This window comes from Muscardinus avellanarius (genome assembly GCF_963383645.1).
Source record: "Muscardinus avellanarius genome assembly, chromosome: 15".
Lineage (NCBI taxonomy): Eukaryota > Metazoa > Chordata > Mammalia > Rodentia > Gliridae > Muscardinus > Muscardinus avellanarius.
In genome coordinates, this window is record NC_137801.1 from 77,765,850 (window position 1) to 77,783,794 (window position 17,945).

At 38.2% G+C, this 17,945-nt stretch overlaps 1 protein-coding gene across 1 annotated transcript in view; it reads left to right on the forward strand.

Moving 5' to 3' along the window:
• Positions 1–17,945, forward strand: part of DNAH6 (dynein axonemal heavy chain 6) — a gene marked incomplete at both ends in the record, with an annotated part of 205,522 nt that overhangs the window by 18,480 nt on the left and 169,097 nt on the right. Inside the window, 3 exons of the mRNA XM_080711415.1 lie at positions 3,336–3,568; positions 6,687–6,860; positions 9,838–10,100. Of these exons, the coding sequence (XP_080567541.1) occupies positions 3,336–3,568; positions 6,687–6,860; positions 9,838–10,100 (670 nt within the window). The remainder of the gene's footprint in view (positions 1–3,335; positions 3,569–6,686; positions 6,861–9,837; positions 10,101–17,945) is intronic.

Genomic DNA, 17,945 nt, shown 5'->3' on the forward strand with positions numbered 1-17,945 from the left:
AATAATAAGTAGCCAATATGTACTTCTTTTGATTAGTGTAATGTTTTTCAGATTTAACCACGTTGTTGAATGTATCGACAGTGTGTTTCTTTTTATTGTTGAATTACTACTGTATATCCTAATATGGTCATTCCACAATTTGCCTATCCATTCACCTGTTGATGGCCATTTGGGATGTTTCCAGGGTTGGGCTATTATAAATAAGGCTGCTGTGAACTTTACATTTGAGGTTTTTTTTTTTTTTGGTTTTTGTTTTTGTTTTGTTTTGTTTTTGTTTTGTTTTGGTGGTACTGGGGTTCCTGGAAGTCCTTCTACCTCCGGGCTACACTCCCAAACCTATTTTATACTTTTTATTTGGAAACAGGGTCTCTTAGCCAGCGCGGCTGGCTTCCAACCTGCGCGATCCTCCTGTCTCAGCCTCCCAAGCGCAGGTATTACAAGCGTGCGCCACCACGCCCGGCTACATTTGAGTTTTTATAAGGATATTTCTCTTGAGTACATGTGTAGGAATAAAATGTCTGGGTTATGTGACTGTATTCTCTTTTGCTGGCAGCTGACTAGTTGTGTGGTCTTGGGAAAGTAACATCATCTCTCTGAAACAATTGTGAAATTAGATCGGCAACCCAGAATTGTAAGCCTTTGAAGTGCCTCGAGATCCTCTGTCTTAGGCTATTGTTTAGAGGGTTCAGAACAATAAAAACAAATTGGTAACTTGGCTTTTTTTTTTTTAATAAGCTAAGGAAACATTTTTTGAGTAGACATACTGTAACTTAGCATCAAAAGCATTCCTTATAACCAAAGACCTAGTATTAGGTTAATAAACAGGAAGCGGCCGATGAGAGGTGTTAAGGCATCTCGCTAAACTCCTGGTGTCTGTCTGGCGTCAGAAGTGCAGACAAGAAACCGGTGACAACCTCTGGAAAGCCACATGGCCTTTGGTTCTTAACCTCGCCCCCAACGTTGGGCATTTTGCCCATATCCCTATGCAAGGTCCTGTCTTCGCCTAGCCGGCTTTTCATTACGCCACCGTGAACTTTGGGCTACGTATCCTAGGTGCAGCAACGTCATTCCACACGGGGTAGGATTTTGTACTTAAATGTCCACAAAACAACCGATCGATCAGGCTTTGCAGTGAACATGACTTGCCCAGAATCTCTTTGCTTCACTTTGCACCTCTCAACGGCCTCACATATACCAGATGCTACAATTGGACTTTCTTTCTTTCTTTCTTTCTTTCTTTCTTTCTTTCTTTCTTTCTTTCTTTCTTTCTTTCTTTCTTTCTTTCTTTCTTTCTTTCTTTCTTTCTTTCTTTCTTATTCCTGGGACCACGCACTCGGACGTTGTCTTGAGAAGCATAGGAACAAATGGAATTAATTAATCGCCCGGTTGCCTGTCCTGCCTACAGCATTCCCACCGCGCACCCGAGGAAATAGGCGGGTCTTGCGGACGCTCGACCAATAAGCAACCAAGAAGATGACCCGGAGACACTGATTGGCTCAGTCACTTGGCGCGGCTGTACGGACAGCCTCAGCTTCCTGCAACGTTGCCTTGGTGACAGGACTCACAGTGGCGCAGGGAGTGTCGATAGAGGCTTGGTGGCTGCTAGGCAACGGGAAACATTCCTGACTAAAGGCGACTTCCTCTTCCCAGAGCAAGCTTCACAGCTCCGTCTCTGGAGACCCCTCAGCAGTCGCTGCTCTAGTCTCACTGGGTGAGTCCTTGGGAGAAGCGTCGGACTTCTGGGACAGAAACTCATCACAGAAGAAAAGACCCAGAGAGGCAGTCAAGGAAAGGCATTTCAGTGATTATCCTTTGGGTGGGCGGGGAGGAAAGTGAAGGATAGCGGTATCCAGACACTTGTCCACCATCAGTAAATGAGTGGCCAAATACCTACGCTATCCAATATGGTAGCCACTAGATGTGTTTGGCTAGTCCTGCATTGAGTTGTTCCCTAAATATAAAATGCACACCAGATTTCGAAGTCATAGAACCAAAAATAAAATAAGACACCAGAGTAATGATTTTCATATTAATGTGTTGAAATGATATTTTAGATATATTAGATAAAGCACATAGTTAAAATTAATTTCACCTTTTTGTTTTGTTTACTTTTTAATGTAATTACTTGAGACGTTAAAATTGCAGAGGATGCTCTCAAAATTCCATTGGCTAGCACTGAGTTAGACTTAAACCTAAATATGCCAGCAGGTCTGGTGGGGCATGCTTGTAATCCCAGCATTTGGGAGGCTGAGACAAGAGGATCGCGGTTCAGAACAGCCTCAGCTAATTAGGCCCTTTGCAACTCAGACTCTGTTTCAAAATAAAGAATAAAAATAGGGTTGGGGATGTAGCTTGGGATAGAATGCTCCTGGGTTCCATCCTCAGTATCACAAAAAAAGAAAAAGAAAAAAACCTAGATATGCCAACACCTGGCTCAAGACCTTTTGTGCTATAATGGTATTTTATGGTGGGATGAGTGTGTGTGATGCTGAAAATTGCAAGACCACTACAGAAAGCTAACAGTTCTAGTGTTTTAGGACTTTGCTACTTCAAAGTATATAAATCTGAATCTGCACTTTCACGAGCTCTTCAAGTAATTCTCCTGCATGTAAAAGCATCAGAAGTACTGGACATTTTAGAAATGAAACCTCAATTAACCTTTTTCCTTTGGTTTCTTCCTGAGTACCTGGGCTGTATTTCTCAGATTGGCTATATCAGAATTACATGGGGTGTGTGTGTGTGTGTGTGTGTGTGTGTGTGTGTGTGTGTGTGTGTTTTACTATGGTTTGAACTCAGAGGCATTCTACCTCCAATCTATACTCCCAGCCCTATTTTATTCTTTATTTTGAAATAAGGTCTCACTAAGTTGTGGAGGGCCTCATTAAGTTAGCTGAGGCTGGCATTGACCTGTGATCCTCCTGTCTCCGCCTCCCAAGTACTGGGATTACAAGCATGAGCCACCAGCAGATATTTTGCATACTTGGATCTGGAGAATATTGATCTCAGTGCTAACTGCAGTTTTCTTCATCCTTCCAAATCTAGGCCAATGTAATCCCCATATCAGCCTCAGCACCGCTACACTAGAACACTTGTTAGAAATGCAAATCCCTGGGTCTCACCCCAAGGGGTTCTTAAAGCTCAGGAACTGTTCCTATTTTTTTATTCCTTTGTTCAAGTCCTGGACTTGGAAAGACTGGAATAACTTTGATTGTTTATAGGGGGAGGGAGGGTGAGCAAATTCAGCTCTCCCTAGTCCTTAAGTCCTTCCCTACCATCTATCCTTCTCCTCCTTTCGCTCAACGTTCTTTTTCTTTTTCTTACTCTGTCCTTTTTAGGAATAAGGATGACTTTTCAGGTCTCAGATAGTAAAACTGGCCTGAAAAAGACTGACAACAGTGGAGAAACTCCTGTGATTTCAAGAATGAATGATGTCAAAGCAAAGGCAAGATTGAGTTTTGTAGCATCCATGGAAAATGAATCTCCTTTACAAACCTTGACATTTGGACATACCACAAAAGCTCAGGAGAGGACAAGGAAAAGACAGCAGCCTATAAAACTAGAGCCTTTGGTAAGTAAACAACAACAACAACAAAAACACACACAGCATTTTGGCCACTTCTCAACTATAGAAGAAGTTGCAAAATTGCTTTATGGTATGAGTGACATTTCCAGTTTTTACAATTAAGGAACAAAAACCTTAAAATTTATGACTTTGCTTATGAGGTTGTAAATACCTTGAACATTTTTCAACTAGTATTAAGTTTCAAAAACAAAAGGATTAGGGTGTATCTCCGAGGTATAATGCCCCTGAATTCAATCCCTAGTACCCCAAAGTAAAATTAAATAAATAAAATTATACAGAGCTAGCATGTGTGTGCATGTATGTGTAGTTTTTCTTGTAAGTGTGTGTGGTACTGGGAATAGAGCCTAGGGGCATTCTACCTCTGAACTACACCCCTCCTCTAATTTTTTTATTATTTTATTTTGAAACAGTGTCTCACTAAGTTGCCTAGGGCCTCACTGAGTAGCTGAAACTGGCTGTGAACCTGTGATCCTCCTGTCTCAGCCTCCTAAGTACTGAGATTGCAAGCATGTGCCACCATGCCTGGCTATGTTTGTAGTTTTTTAAATCTTGAATTCACACTGATACTTCTAAGTCAAATCCAAAGCCACCAACAAGCCTACCATCTCCCTTCCACATGTGCATCTTCTTTCTATTGTGAAAAGCACATTTCTCAATGATACAAATATGGGTATTCATTTTCATAAGCCTTCAATACATAAAAGTTTTGAAATTATTAATGCCACTACAACGACATACCTACCAAATAAATACAAGATTTCTTTAGAGTCATAATTTTTTTTTTTTTTTGGTGGTACTGGGGGTGGAACCCAGAGACTTTCTACCTCTGAGCTATACTCCCAGACCTTTTTTATATTTTATTTGGAAACAGGGTCTCACTAAGTTGCTGAGAGCCTCACTAAGTAGCTGAGGCTGGCTTCGAACCCATGCGATCCTCCTGTCTCAGCCTCCCAAGTGTGGGGATTACAAGCGTGCGCCACCACGCCCGGCTAGAGTTATAAATCTTTATCTGTTATTCAGGTTATAAAAGAATGCAACTTGCTTTCCTTCTAATACTTTTTAAGTATTAAGCGTCTAACCCATTTTAAGTGTATTCTTATATGTTATGTGAAATTTGTATCATACTTTATCTTTTCCCAAATGATAGTCCATCAGTCACAATACTATTTATTGAAAATAATATATATTTTTAAATTTACTTTTATATTTATGTAAAAAAAATTATAAAGCCTACATAGGAAAAATTAAGGCCTAAATAAAATTTGATTCATGGAGTGAAAGAATCAATATGATAATAATATAAAACTCTTTCCTAATTGATTAGTTATTCAGTCTTTATCAGATTCCTGAAAAACATTTCTTGGATTTGACAATATTATTATTACAAGTGCATATTTAAAATCAAAGGCCTAATAAGAAATTAAACAATTTTAAAAGAAACAGAAATGTAGTTTTTATTTTCCTGACTAGTATCCAAATTTTTTACATGGTCTTAATAATTAAGATGGTATATAATAATCAACTTATGAAGAAACCAGCAAGCTACCATAAAGATGTTAGAAAAAGACGCATAGCAAAAGATAAACTTTATATTTTTCAGAGCTAGTATAGAAATTCAATGGGGGAAAGAATGGGTTATTTAATAAATAGTTCTGTAGCAATAGATTGTTTCTCTCTTTTTTTTTTTTGGTGGTATTGGGGTTCCTGGAAACCCTTCTACCTCCGGGCTACACTCCCACACACCTATTTTTTATATTTTTATTTGGAAAAAGGGTATCTTAAGCCAGCACAGCTGGCTTCGAACCTGCGCAATCCTCCTGTCTCTGCCTCCCAAGCACAGGGATTACAAGCGTGCGCCACCACGCCCGGCTGCAGTAAGTTATTTCTATAAGAGAAAAAGAATTCTACCTCACACACAATGATTGAAAAAAGAACTAAATCCCAAGTAGATTAAAGAAAACATGAAAGAATGTCTTCAGGAACTCAGGTTAGGAAAGGCTTTGTTAGACAAAGTAGATTTCAGAGCAAATATTCCAGGCATAAGGAAGGTTATTTCATTGTTATAATTGGTCCATATGTTAGGTTGGCATAAAAATATTAACTATTTACAGACATTGATATTTTGAGCCAGTTAATTTTTGTGGGGGCTCTTGTGTATTATAGTATGTTTAGCATTATCTCTAACCTTATTCTTTTCTTTTTTTCTTAAAATAGTATGAGAACTGACTAGAGTGAGACTATCTTTTCTGTTGTCCATTGCTATCATACATTTGCAAAGTGATATTAATGGGGACTTTTTGTTTAGTTTGTCTTTTTTTGAGGGGGGAGGGTGGGTAAAACAATATTTAAATTCCAGAAGTTTCTCATCTGTAGTTTTCACTACTTGATTGGAGAGGTGGTTTGTAGTTTTTGAGATCTGTTTCCCCTGCTCTTTTTTTCCCCCCACATTTAACCAGACCTTCTATTTTCTTTGGACCTTTCATGTCTGCTTGGCTTAATTATGATTCTATTCCCTTACATTGCTTTCCTATATGGAACTTTGTCCTAGGATGGATCTTTATTTTGCTACTTTTGAGAGCAGGCTACTGTGATATCTTCAAACTTCCTCAATAACATGTGAATTGGAATTTGAAGAACTTCCACCTCAGTTGCTCTCTTTCCTTTCCATACCGCCATCTGTTGGAAAAGTTGCGGATCCCCATTCTCAAAGTCATTGCATGCCCGGACACCTTCTTTTTGCTTCTTCCAGGACACAGATTGTTGCACTCTACTCTCCTTCTCATAGTAGAGTGACAGTGGGAGTTTGTCATGAACAACCAGGCGGTATAAGATTTCATGCCTCTGAGCTTTGCTGTGATAACCTTACCCCTAGAAGTATTCATGGGTAAATTTATGTAAAATTAATGGAAACCAAGTAAAAAAGTTTTACTCAAGCAAGAAGTCAGGGACAGACAATGATAGTAGTTGCTATGAGGACTGAGCCCTTGATAGGTAATAAGTCCAGAGAATTCAGTTTCCAACAGGGAAAGAATTTAAAGGTAATAAAGAATAAGGTAGGTTTGCACATGTTAACAAGATTAACATGTTTTTCTGTTTCCCAAAGCCAGTGCTAAAAATCTACCAGGATCATAAGCAGCCAGAATACATATATGAACAAAATCAACTTCAGCTACAGACTTATGGGATCCCAAAATCACCAGCGAGCATAATAGAAAACAAATACCCCAGATCACTTACTCCACTTCCTGAGCCTCAAGATACCGCGATACAAAATCAGGTATAATACTAAAATATTTTAAATTAAATTTAGTTTTGTGCAGCAATGCTAACATGCTTTTAACTCATACAAATCGTAGCAAAATCGTTTTCTACAAGGCTTTATATGTCTTGGGAAATATTTCTCAGTTCCTTCTATTTAAGGAAAACTTGCACAACAGAGGAAAATCATAAAGGAAGCTTTCAGAATTATACAGTGCTCTGATTTTCATGTTAAAAGAAGACAGTGTATTGAAAGTTATATAATCATTTTAATATTTTCATCATTTTTTACCAAAAATGGGAATCCTTGTAGACATCGGTGACAGGCAATAAAATAGAGACTGAGCCAGTTCAAAAGAAACCCTTGTGGCAGGTGAGAATTGCAGAGTGGGGGAAAACATAAATGCAAGTAATAGCTTAGAGGAAAAGTCACCAGAGTTTGGCTTTAAATGATTACCTGTAAATAACTAAAGGAAGAAACTGAAGCAAGAGAAAAATGTGAAGAGTCCACCTACACTAAAGAAACCAATAAAGCCACAATCTATTTGAGATTTTGATTACCGGACCCTTTGATACTCATTAAACATTTGAGTGATAGTTTGGTTTCCAGCACTGGGCTACTGTGCCAGGAATGCCAAGTTGAAGACGAGCTCTGTCCTTGAGGATTTTAGAGTACCGAGATAGGTAGACCAGTAAGCACTAAAGCACAGCAGGGTGTAGTAATAATGTTCATTGCTGCTCATTTAAGGTACACAATAATAAATTAAATGGAAGGGTACCTTACACTGAGTGGCCAGGGGTAGAGTTCGTAGAGGAAAAGCCACCCCTGGGAGTTGTCCAATGCTCAGAGGAATGAATGGAAAGTTATTGAGATAAATAAGGTAGGAGAGGTAGGGGCTCTCCCTGGAGAAGCCAGGTAGATAGGAACTCACCATAGGTTTGAGTAAAATCATCCAGAGATGATAAAAATGAGATGAAAAATTACATAGAATTGATGGCCTCAATTAATATGGGTTCCATGACATGTAGAGAGAGACAGCGAGCTATCTTAAATACAACCAGAAAAGATTTTATTGTTCATAAGCTAATTCATTTGGCAAAAAAAAAAAAAAAAAAAAAACTTCAAGAGCTTGAGTTTGAAGAAAAGAGAAATGGGATGAGCACCTGGGATGCCAAGGAGGACTGAAAAGATTGGGGATATGCTTCCTGATTTAACTATAACTCCAGAGAAGAGTTCAGTAAAGAGCTAGGGGTTAAAGGGAAATGTGTCTGTGTGCCATGTGTGTGTGGGGGGGTATTCCATATTAAAGGAGAAGGATATTTATTCTGAGAAGATAATTTTTCAGATATTGACTTCTCAGAGTAACTTTAGAGTGAAAATGTAACAATACAGATTTCCCAAGAGAGGTAGGTAGGGAGATTGGGTAAAGGGAAAGAAGAACAGAAAAGAAAGGAGAAAAAGGGAAAAGAAACCTCTGGCAATTAAAGCAGATTTTTTTTAATCAAATTGGACCAAACATCCATCAGAAGGGAATACTGCAAGTATTATATATTTTATGAATAAATGCCTCTTCTGTTCCCCAAATCTGCTCCTGTTGACTACTAATTAGAATCACATCCTCCCACCGAACCCCACAATTAGAAAGTCCTGAGATGAAAATGTATATAACCTTTACTGAGGACATCTTTCACTAAGAATGCAGCAAAAATTTTAGAAAGAGTCTAAAAATAAGTGTTTTTTGTTAAAATATTGACACTTTAATCTTATAAAAATATTAAAGTAGACTGCAGCCTTTGTTGAAGTATTGAGATAAAGCGATAGGCATTTTCCTCAGTTCTGGGTGTCAGGTGTGACCTACTCTTTCAAATCAGAGAGCAGTGTCACTGCTGCCATTCCTGGCCACTAAGTGAGAGAAATGTATTTTTATTTTTTGAGTTCAAAGATGTGTTTTCTTCAGCTCTCCGCTTGCTGGGATTCTTTCAAACTGCTACTCAAGATGGTATATCCAATCAGAGATGAAGAATAGCAATCCCTGTGAATTCACACTCTCTAGGAAAGTTGTTCCACTGAGCTGTGATAATAAATCTCTTGCAGAAACGGCAGTCTCTGTCAGCTATTCAACAAGCAATAAAGTAATCGCTTACACAGTTACATCAGTCAACAAAGTAGGTCTCTCATGGAGACTCTGTCTCATCTTGAAGCCAGTGTCCCCTGTCCCCTGTACTGTCAGAGTGATGAGGTGATGCCTCTTCAAAGTAGTATCCAATCTTCTCTGATAAGGTGACTGATGTCCTCCATGGGAGGTAAGGATGTGGGTGATGCCACCCCAGTGTTTTCTTTGGAGGAACAAAGGTGTGAGTGGCACTGAAGGCATAGCCAGTGGAGCTTAGAAAGAAGAGCAGAGTTCAAGTGTGTGAGCAAGGCAAGTCTTTCTGCTCCAAGTGTGGACCATGGGCCTACAGGATCCACATGCCCTGTGAGCAGGTTTGATGTGAAGGACCTCAGGCTCCCGCCCAGCAGCTCTCAATCAGAATCTGCATTTGAACAAGACCCCTAGAGGTCACATGCACATGTAAGGTTGATAAGCACTGATCTACAAAACAGGCAATTCTTAGTTAATAAAATAAATGCTTCTCAAAGGACGTATTGTACCTACCCCTGGCATTCACAGAAAAATCATTTATATGAATTAAAATAACAGCTGCCCAAGATTTCACTCTCTGGAAAGCAAGGAGAGCGGTAAGAAATACCACCAGAAAGCTAGAAGTATTTGAATGTAATAAACATGAAGTTAGAGGTAGGGAGAAGGCAATGGAGTGGACACTGGGGATTTGGGGAAGGGGATGGGCATCTGGGTAGAAGTGCTGAGAAGGGATATCACTTTTTAATAATGGGTAAGTTTCGAGTTTTAAAATGCTTGCCTTTGAGGGTAATGTTTTGTCTGTGTGTATATGCAAAAAAAACCCTCATTTTTTAAAATATTGAATTTGTTTAGATCCGTCGGGCTTCTCTTGAGGTATTTGCTCCATCTCCTCCCAAAGTACCACGAACAAGTATTGGAAGAAGAGGTCTCTTTGATAGGAGGTCTTCAAAATATCCTAAGTACATTTTTCAAGACCGAGAAGATGTCGTTAAAGCCAACATTCGTGATCCTTTGCATATCATTAAAATAATACAAGAAAATGAACATCTTGGATTTCTTTATTTGATCCCTGCAGTGTCAAGGTCTTCCATCGAATACAATACATATAATCTAAAGTGAGTTCTCTTTTATGAAGCAGTTTATTCAATATTAAAACCTACAAGTAAAATGCAAATATTATTCATAATTGATTGAGTATTAATGATAAGTAGGATAAAATACTTTTAATTATCAGCCAGTGATAAGTGAATTTTAATCATAAGATTTTTTTCTCATTTATCCTTCCTTTTTCTACTTATAAAATTATCTTATGGAGTAGTATAACACTTGTGCTTTTCATAGTTATATATTACAGTTATATATAATGCCATATTATCTATTTTAATTAGTGTACAAGCATTTTTATAATTTTTGATTACTCAGAAGATGGCAGTATTATTTGCATTATTTATTTTACATGTCATTTCATCTTTTCTTTATAGAGTAGAAATAAGGATTATTTTTTTAAGTAAAATGATCTTGATCTTGATAACTTAGGGCATTTATATAAATTAGTAACGTGCACACAAGTGCTTTCTCCCCATTTTTGTTTAACATACATTTGTTGTTGACAGAATTTTTGTGCTCTTATTGGTACATTATAGTCTCACATCATAACATAAATCATGTTGACAATGACATACATGCACATGCTCCCGGTGCCCCCTCCCTATTTCCCTACCTCCCAATATGAAGTACCCAGATTGGCAATGGTATATATATTCACATGTATACACATAGTCTATGGTAGTATTTCCATTAATGAACCTAAGTCTTTTTCCACCCCTACTCTTATATCTCCTCTCTGGCTCCCCTGAGGATTCTCCTCATCATCTGGAGTCTCTCTGTAGATAGAATTGAAAGAGTCGCACAATTGTGAGTCTGGGAATTGCTTTAAAGTTCAGCACCACAGATGATAGTTGGTTAGAAGACTTAAGATGATGCTGGATTTTTCTATTATTTTATATTTATTTATTTACTTATTTATTTTTATTGTAGTACTGGGGATGGAACCCAGGGGCATTCTACCTCTGAGCTACATCCTAATCCCTATTTTTTAGTCCTTTTTATTTTTTAAAAGAGAGTCTCACTAAGTTGCGAAGTGCCTTGCTAAGTAGCTGAGGCTGTCCGTGAACCATGATTCTTCAGTCTCAGCCTCCTGAATGCTGGGATTACAAGAATGCGCCACCAGCAGCTGTTGAGGCAGTCATTCCCAGTGGCACTCATAGCTCAGCCTTGCCATCAAACTTTTTGAGCTGCTTTCCCCATCTTTTGCTCTCTACTTCCTCCTACTCAGGGTTCTCATATTGATTAAACCAGTTGGCACTGAAGACAGCTCTCCTGCTGGGGAGAAGGGAAAGAGAAGTAAAACCATCCAATCAAAATGTAAAATGATAAATTTGTCATTAATTCAAAAGATCTTAGAAGTGAGAAGAATTTGTAGGAAGGACAAAGATGCTAATCAAAACCCAGTCATCCTCTGTCAAGGGGACTCGTTGAGGTGTTAGAGATATATTAGTGAGCCATCTAGATCTGAATTACTGTCCTTGGGGAGTTAACTTCTCAGCAGAGGAAGATAATGATAAATGCAATACATGAATAAATTATGTAGAAAGCTAAAAGGTGATACATGTTGTAAATAAAATTAAGTAGGATAAAAGTATTGAAAGTGCTGAGTGAGAGGTTGTATATTAGCTAGGGTGATCAGCGCGGTCTTCTTTGAGAATTTGGCATTCAAACAAGGACTTGAAGGAGAAATACTGAATTCTTTGGCAGTACAGAAAAAAAAAGCACTCCAGGCACCAGGAAATTGAATGCAAATATTGCAAGGTGGGAGCTTACCTAGGTGTTCAAGGAGTGAAAAGGCATCTGGTGTGCCTATAGTAGAGGGAATGAGAAATAAAGGACGAATTATGCCTGGTCTGTTGGCCACTGTAAGGACATCAACTTCTACTTTGAGAAAAAAATGAATAACATATGAAGGATTTCAAGAAGGGAAGGATCATGATTTGAATTGCATTTTGAAAAGGAACACCGGGGCTACTGTGTAGAGAATAGACTTTGGGAGAGCAAATGTTTAAACTGGAAGGATAATTAAAGCCTGTATTTGTTCAGGTGAGAAATTATCCAGGCAGTAGGTAGTGACGAGATAGGGGAGTAATAGTTCTGATTTTAGAAACTTGAAGAGAGATCCAACAAGAAGCTTTTATGGACTACATGTAGGACGGGCCACTGGAAAGAGTCCATGATTACTTCAGTAATCCATTTTCATGAGCAAGAAAAAGAGCAGAATTGCTGTTAACTGAGACATAAACAACTGAATAGACCAGACTCAGCAGGGGAAAATAGGTGTTTGGGTTTGGACATATTAATTTGGGGATGCTAAAGGAAGAAAATAAATGAGGTGATAGATAAAGGATAATTGGGGGACTTCCGGGAAGATGGCGACCGAGAAAAGCGGGGCTTAAGAGCCCCGCTAACAACAAATCTCCATTACCACAAAATCAGCGCCTTTCATAGCCAGAAAACACCATCACCAGTGAAACAAAAAATCACCAGGCTCCAGAGAGAAAGCGGACTGAGAACAGAGCCACAGAGGAGATACACCGGCCTCGCGCCCGAGGACGTGGCAGACGCGGCAGCAGCACCATACTGCCGGCGGCAGCGGGGACTTACCCGGACGGCTACAGCAAGCCAAGGAGAGCCACTGCGGAACAGCCAGGCGGGATTTCTCCGCGCAGAGAGCATCTAAAGCTCCCAGTGGCCGAGCTCAGCACACGCTGCAGGGATTCAGAGTAGAAATCAAAATCAAGAAGAAAAACGCCAGCCCCATAGCCAAGGGCGTAGCAGCGGCGCCATATTGCCACCGGCGGCAGCAGCAGCGAATTCAGCGAGGCCAGTACAGCCACATCTGCGTACTCAAGAACAGTGAGTCAAATTGCGGGCCACAGAGGAGAAATCCCAGTACTGTACTCCCTGGGACTTGACCCAGTGGGGGAGGGGCGGTGGCAGAGATATCACACCATAGGAAAACGTGCAACCTGGCACCCCCCACAGTCTAAAGCAGCCTCTATCGACTCTCTGGGTTGGAGACTCTGTGATAAAACCCAGTAAAGGAGTAGTGGGGTAAGAGATACTACTGACTCGAGATCCAGAACACCTTAAGGGAAGTCATAGTGACCCAAGGGAAGAACCCAGAGAAGGCACAAACATCCGAAATCATGGGAAAGAGGAATAATACTGGAGCAATTAATGCCCACAACCCCACAACATCAGAACCCGATAAAACAGAAAATCAGAGATTTCTAGAAGATCAAATCAGGAAAATAACTGTAGAAATAATAGAGGTGCTTCGAAAAGAACTCAGAGAGAGCCAAAAAGAGATAAAGGATGCAATTAATGAAGTAAAGGCCTCAATTCAAAGCACAAACAACCGATTAGAACACATGGAGAACAGAATCTCACTCTTAGAAGATGAGCAATCCAAAAATGAACGCATAGTTTCTAATCTAGGAAAAAATATCCGACAGCAGGAATCTGATATTGAAGAAATATTGGCCCATTTTAAGAGAGCTAATCTAAGAATAATTGGAATAGAGGAGGGAAAAGAAAGTGAAACCAAAGGAATCAACAATCTCTTCAAGGAAGTAATAGCAGAAAATTTTCCAGACATAGAGCAAGAGGTCGATACGCAGGTCCAGGAAACGTATAGAACTCCCTTTAGACAGGATCGGAGAAGAGGATCCCCACGCCACATAATTGTCAGAATGACCAATGTGGAAGCCAAGCAGAGAATCTTAAAGGCAACAAAAACAAAGGGCCAAGTGACATTCAGAGGAAAACCAATTAGAATCACTCCAGACTTCCCAAACCAAGTCATGAGAGCCAGAAGGGCTTGGAGTAACATATTCCCAATTCTGAAAGAAAACAACTTCCAGCCAAAAATTTCCTACCCAGCAAAACTTTCTATCAAATTAGATGGAGAAATAAGAAGCTTCCATGACAAACAGAAACTGAAGGAATTTATGTCTTCAAAACCAGCACTAGAGAAAATACTCAAAGAGATTAACTACAAAGAAGAAATAGGTAACACACACCAGAACCAGAGAAACAAGAGTTTCCATCCAACAGACAATTAAGATTGGTTATCTGTGGAGATTCAATTATTTATGTTAGTCTTTTACCTATCTCTAAATGGTATTGTTTGCCTTTATTGTTGTTAATTTTTAGGATTTCTAGTTGGAATATTAATATACCTTCAGATATAGCAATTGGAAATATTTTATCCCATTCTATTAGTAACTGTTAACTCTGTTTACATTGTCTTTGGATATACTATTTTTTATTTTTTTATTTTTTAGGGAGTCTGTATACTTCTCTGTTGCCTGTGTCATTGAAATCATAACCAAGAAATCACTGCCAATTTCAATGTTGTGAGGTTTTATGACCCAGATTTTCTCCTAAAAGTTTATAGTCTTAAGATTTGTATTTAGGTCTATTATCTATTTTGAGTTAATATTTGTATATGGGATTAGGTAAGGGTCCAATTTATTCTTTTCCATGTAATTATTATTTTTTAACAATGTTTAGTTAAAAGATTATCATTTCCACCACCAAATGTTCGTGGAAACCTTGTCAAAAATAACTTGACAATATAGGGAAGAATTTAGCTCTAGGCTTTTATTTAACTCCAATGGTTTATATATCTGCTTTATATGGTTTGAAATCAGAAAATATATATCTTCTAGCTTTGTTCTTTTTCAAGATCGTTTTGGGTACCTAGACTCCATATTCCATATTAGGATAGTTTTTTTCTGAAAAATAAATATATTAATATATGATAGTTTCACCAAAAAAATAGAAAAAAATATTCTCTGGTAAGAAAGAAAGCAAAAAGAAATATTGAAATGTTATCTTTAAGTCATCAAAAGCTTGGTATCAGACAAATGAAACTGTTATGTGAGATTATCATTTTTAATTTTAGATAAATTGCCATAATACTATGTCAACTACTAAGCCAAGCATGGGAGGGAGGGATAGGGAGAGAATGGGGTGGGGATTGGGTGGGGGCTGACTGGGAAAAGTGTGCATGTATGTCTACAAAAGTATGTATCCTACTATGATGTATGAATACAGTGCACCAATAAAAAAAAAAAAAAAAACAAATGTGCGTCACCACAAAAAAAAAAAAAAAAAAGGATAATTGGGGCCAAGAGAAAGATTTTTTTTAATGAGAAAGTAGTTCTTTTTTTTTTATTGGTGCACTATAGTCTCACATCACAATGTGGATCATGCTGACAATGGCACGATTCACACAGTACTTGGTGCCCCCCCCCCCGCTTCCCCTTTTCCCTCCCTCCCAATACTGAGTGTCCAGGTTAATAATGTTATATTCACATGTATACACATATTTCAATGTAGCTTTCCATTAATTAACCTCAGCCTTCTTCCTCACCTCCCCTTCCTTTCTGGCTTTGCTGAGATTTCCCCTCCATTATCCGGAGTCCCTCTGGTATCCCTAATACTCCCTAGCTTGAGCATATTAGAGAAAACATATGTCCCTTCTCTTTATATTCTTGGATAATCTCACTTAACATAATGTTCTCCAGGTCTTTCCATCTTGGAAAAATCATGAATGCCATGAATATGTTCTTCTTTATTGCTGAGTAGAATTCCATTGTGTGTATTTCCCATAATTTTACAATCCATTCATCTGTTGTTGGAGACCTAGGTTGGTTTCTTATTTTGGCTATTGTGGATTGTGCTGCTATGAACATGGGTATGCATATGTTACTGTAGTTCTCTGATTTCAACCCCTTTGGAAAGATACCCAGTAGTAGTATAGCTAGATCGTATGGTGGATTCATTCTTAGTTTTCTAAGGAATCTCCACAATGATTTCTATAGTGGCTGTACTAGTTTGCCCTCCCATCAACAGTGTTGAAGAGTTCCTTTTCCCCCACATCCTCACCAGCATTTGTTGTTATTTGACTTCTTTATGCTTGCCACTCTTATTGGGGTTAGATGGAATTTCAGTGTAGTTTTGATTTGCATCTCCCTGATGGGCTAATTATATTGAACATTTTTTCATGTACATTTTGGCCATTTGTATCTCTTCTTTTGAGAAGTTTCTTTTCAATTCAGTTGCCGATTTATTAATTGGGTTATTTGTTTTGCTAGTGTAGAGTCTTTTGAGTTCTTTGTATATTCTGGATATTAGCCCTCTGTCAGAGTGGTTGCTAGTAAAGACCTTTTCTCATTCTGTAGGCCTTCTCTTTAGTGTCTTGATGGTATCCTTTGATGAGCAGAAACTTTTTGGCTTGATGCCATCCCACTTGTTAATTCTTGTTTTAATTTTCTGCACTTTGGAGATCTTGTTGAAAAAGTTACTACCTGTGCCTATATGTTAGAATGTTGAACCTATGTCCTCCTCTAATAGCTTCACAGTCTCTGATCTTATTTCCAGGTTTTGATCCATCTTGAGTTGATTCTTGTGCATGGTGAGAGGTAAGGATTTAGTTCCATCTTTCTACAAATAAATTCTCCCCACACCATTTGTTAGGCTGTCTTTTCTCCAGCTTATGAATTTGGCCTCTTTGTCAAAGATCAATTGATTATAAGTGTGTGGGTTTGTTTTTGTATCTTCTATTCTGTTCTATTGGTTTGTGTGCTGTTATTGTGCCAATACCATGCTCTTTTAACTACTATTGCTCTGTAGTATAATTTGAAGTCAGGGATTGTGATGCCTCCTGCATGGTTCTTATTGCTGAGAATTGCTTTGGCTATTCTGAGACTTATGTTTCTCGAAATGAAATTCATAACTTATTTTCTAGGTCTATAAAGAATGTTGTTGGTATTTTGATAGGAATTGCATTGACCCTGTAGATCACTTTGGCAGAATGACCATTTTGATGATATTTATTCTGCCTATACATGAGCAAGGGAAATATTTCCATCTTCCAAGATTGTGTTCAGTTTCTTTCTTTAATGTTTCATAGTTTTCATTGTAGAGGTTTTTTATGTCTTTAGTTAAGTTTATTCCTAGGTATTTAATTGATTTTGAGGTTATTGTAAATAGAATTGTTTTCTGTATTTATGTCTTCATGGATTCATTGTTGGCATAAAGAAAAGCAACTGATTTCTTTAGATTGATTTTGTATCCTGAAACTTTGCTGAATTGGTTAATCAGCTCCAGTAGTCTTTTGGTTGCATGCTTTGAGTCTTCTAGATATAAGATCATGTCATCTGCAAACAAGGATAATTTTAATTCCTCTTTTTCTATTTGAGTTCTTGTCTTATTGCTGTGGCAAGTGTCTTGAGGACTATATTGAAAAGGAGTGGTGATAGTGGGCATCTTTGTTTTGTTCCTGATTTTAGAGGGAATTCCTGCAGTTTTTCCCCATTCATTTGAGGTTGGCTTTGGGCTTATTGTATATTGCCTTAATGAGGTTGATATACATTTCTTCTATTCCAATTTTCTGCAGTATTTTTAACATAAAATGGTGTTAGATTTTGTCAAATACTTTTTCAGCATCTATTCATATGATCATGTAAATTGTGTTCTCAGATCTATTCATGTGGTGAGTAACATGTATTGATTTGCATATGTTGAACCATCCTTGCTTTCCTGAGATGAAACCAACTTGGTCGTAGTGTACAATTCTTTTGAACGCCTATAGCTAGTATTTATTTAGAATTTTTGTATCTATATTTATCAGAGATATTGGTATATAATTTCCTTTTCTTGAGGTATCTTTATTTGGTTTGGTATTAATGTGATCCTGGCCTGATAGAGTTTGGAAGAATTCCATCTCTTTCAGTTTCCCAGAACAAGTTGTGAAGTATTGAGATTAGTTCTGTTCTGAAAGTTTTGTAGAATTCAGCTGGAAACTCATTTGGGCCTGGGCTTTTCTTTGATGGCAA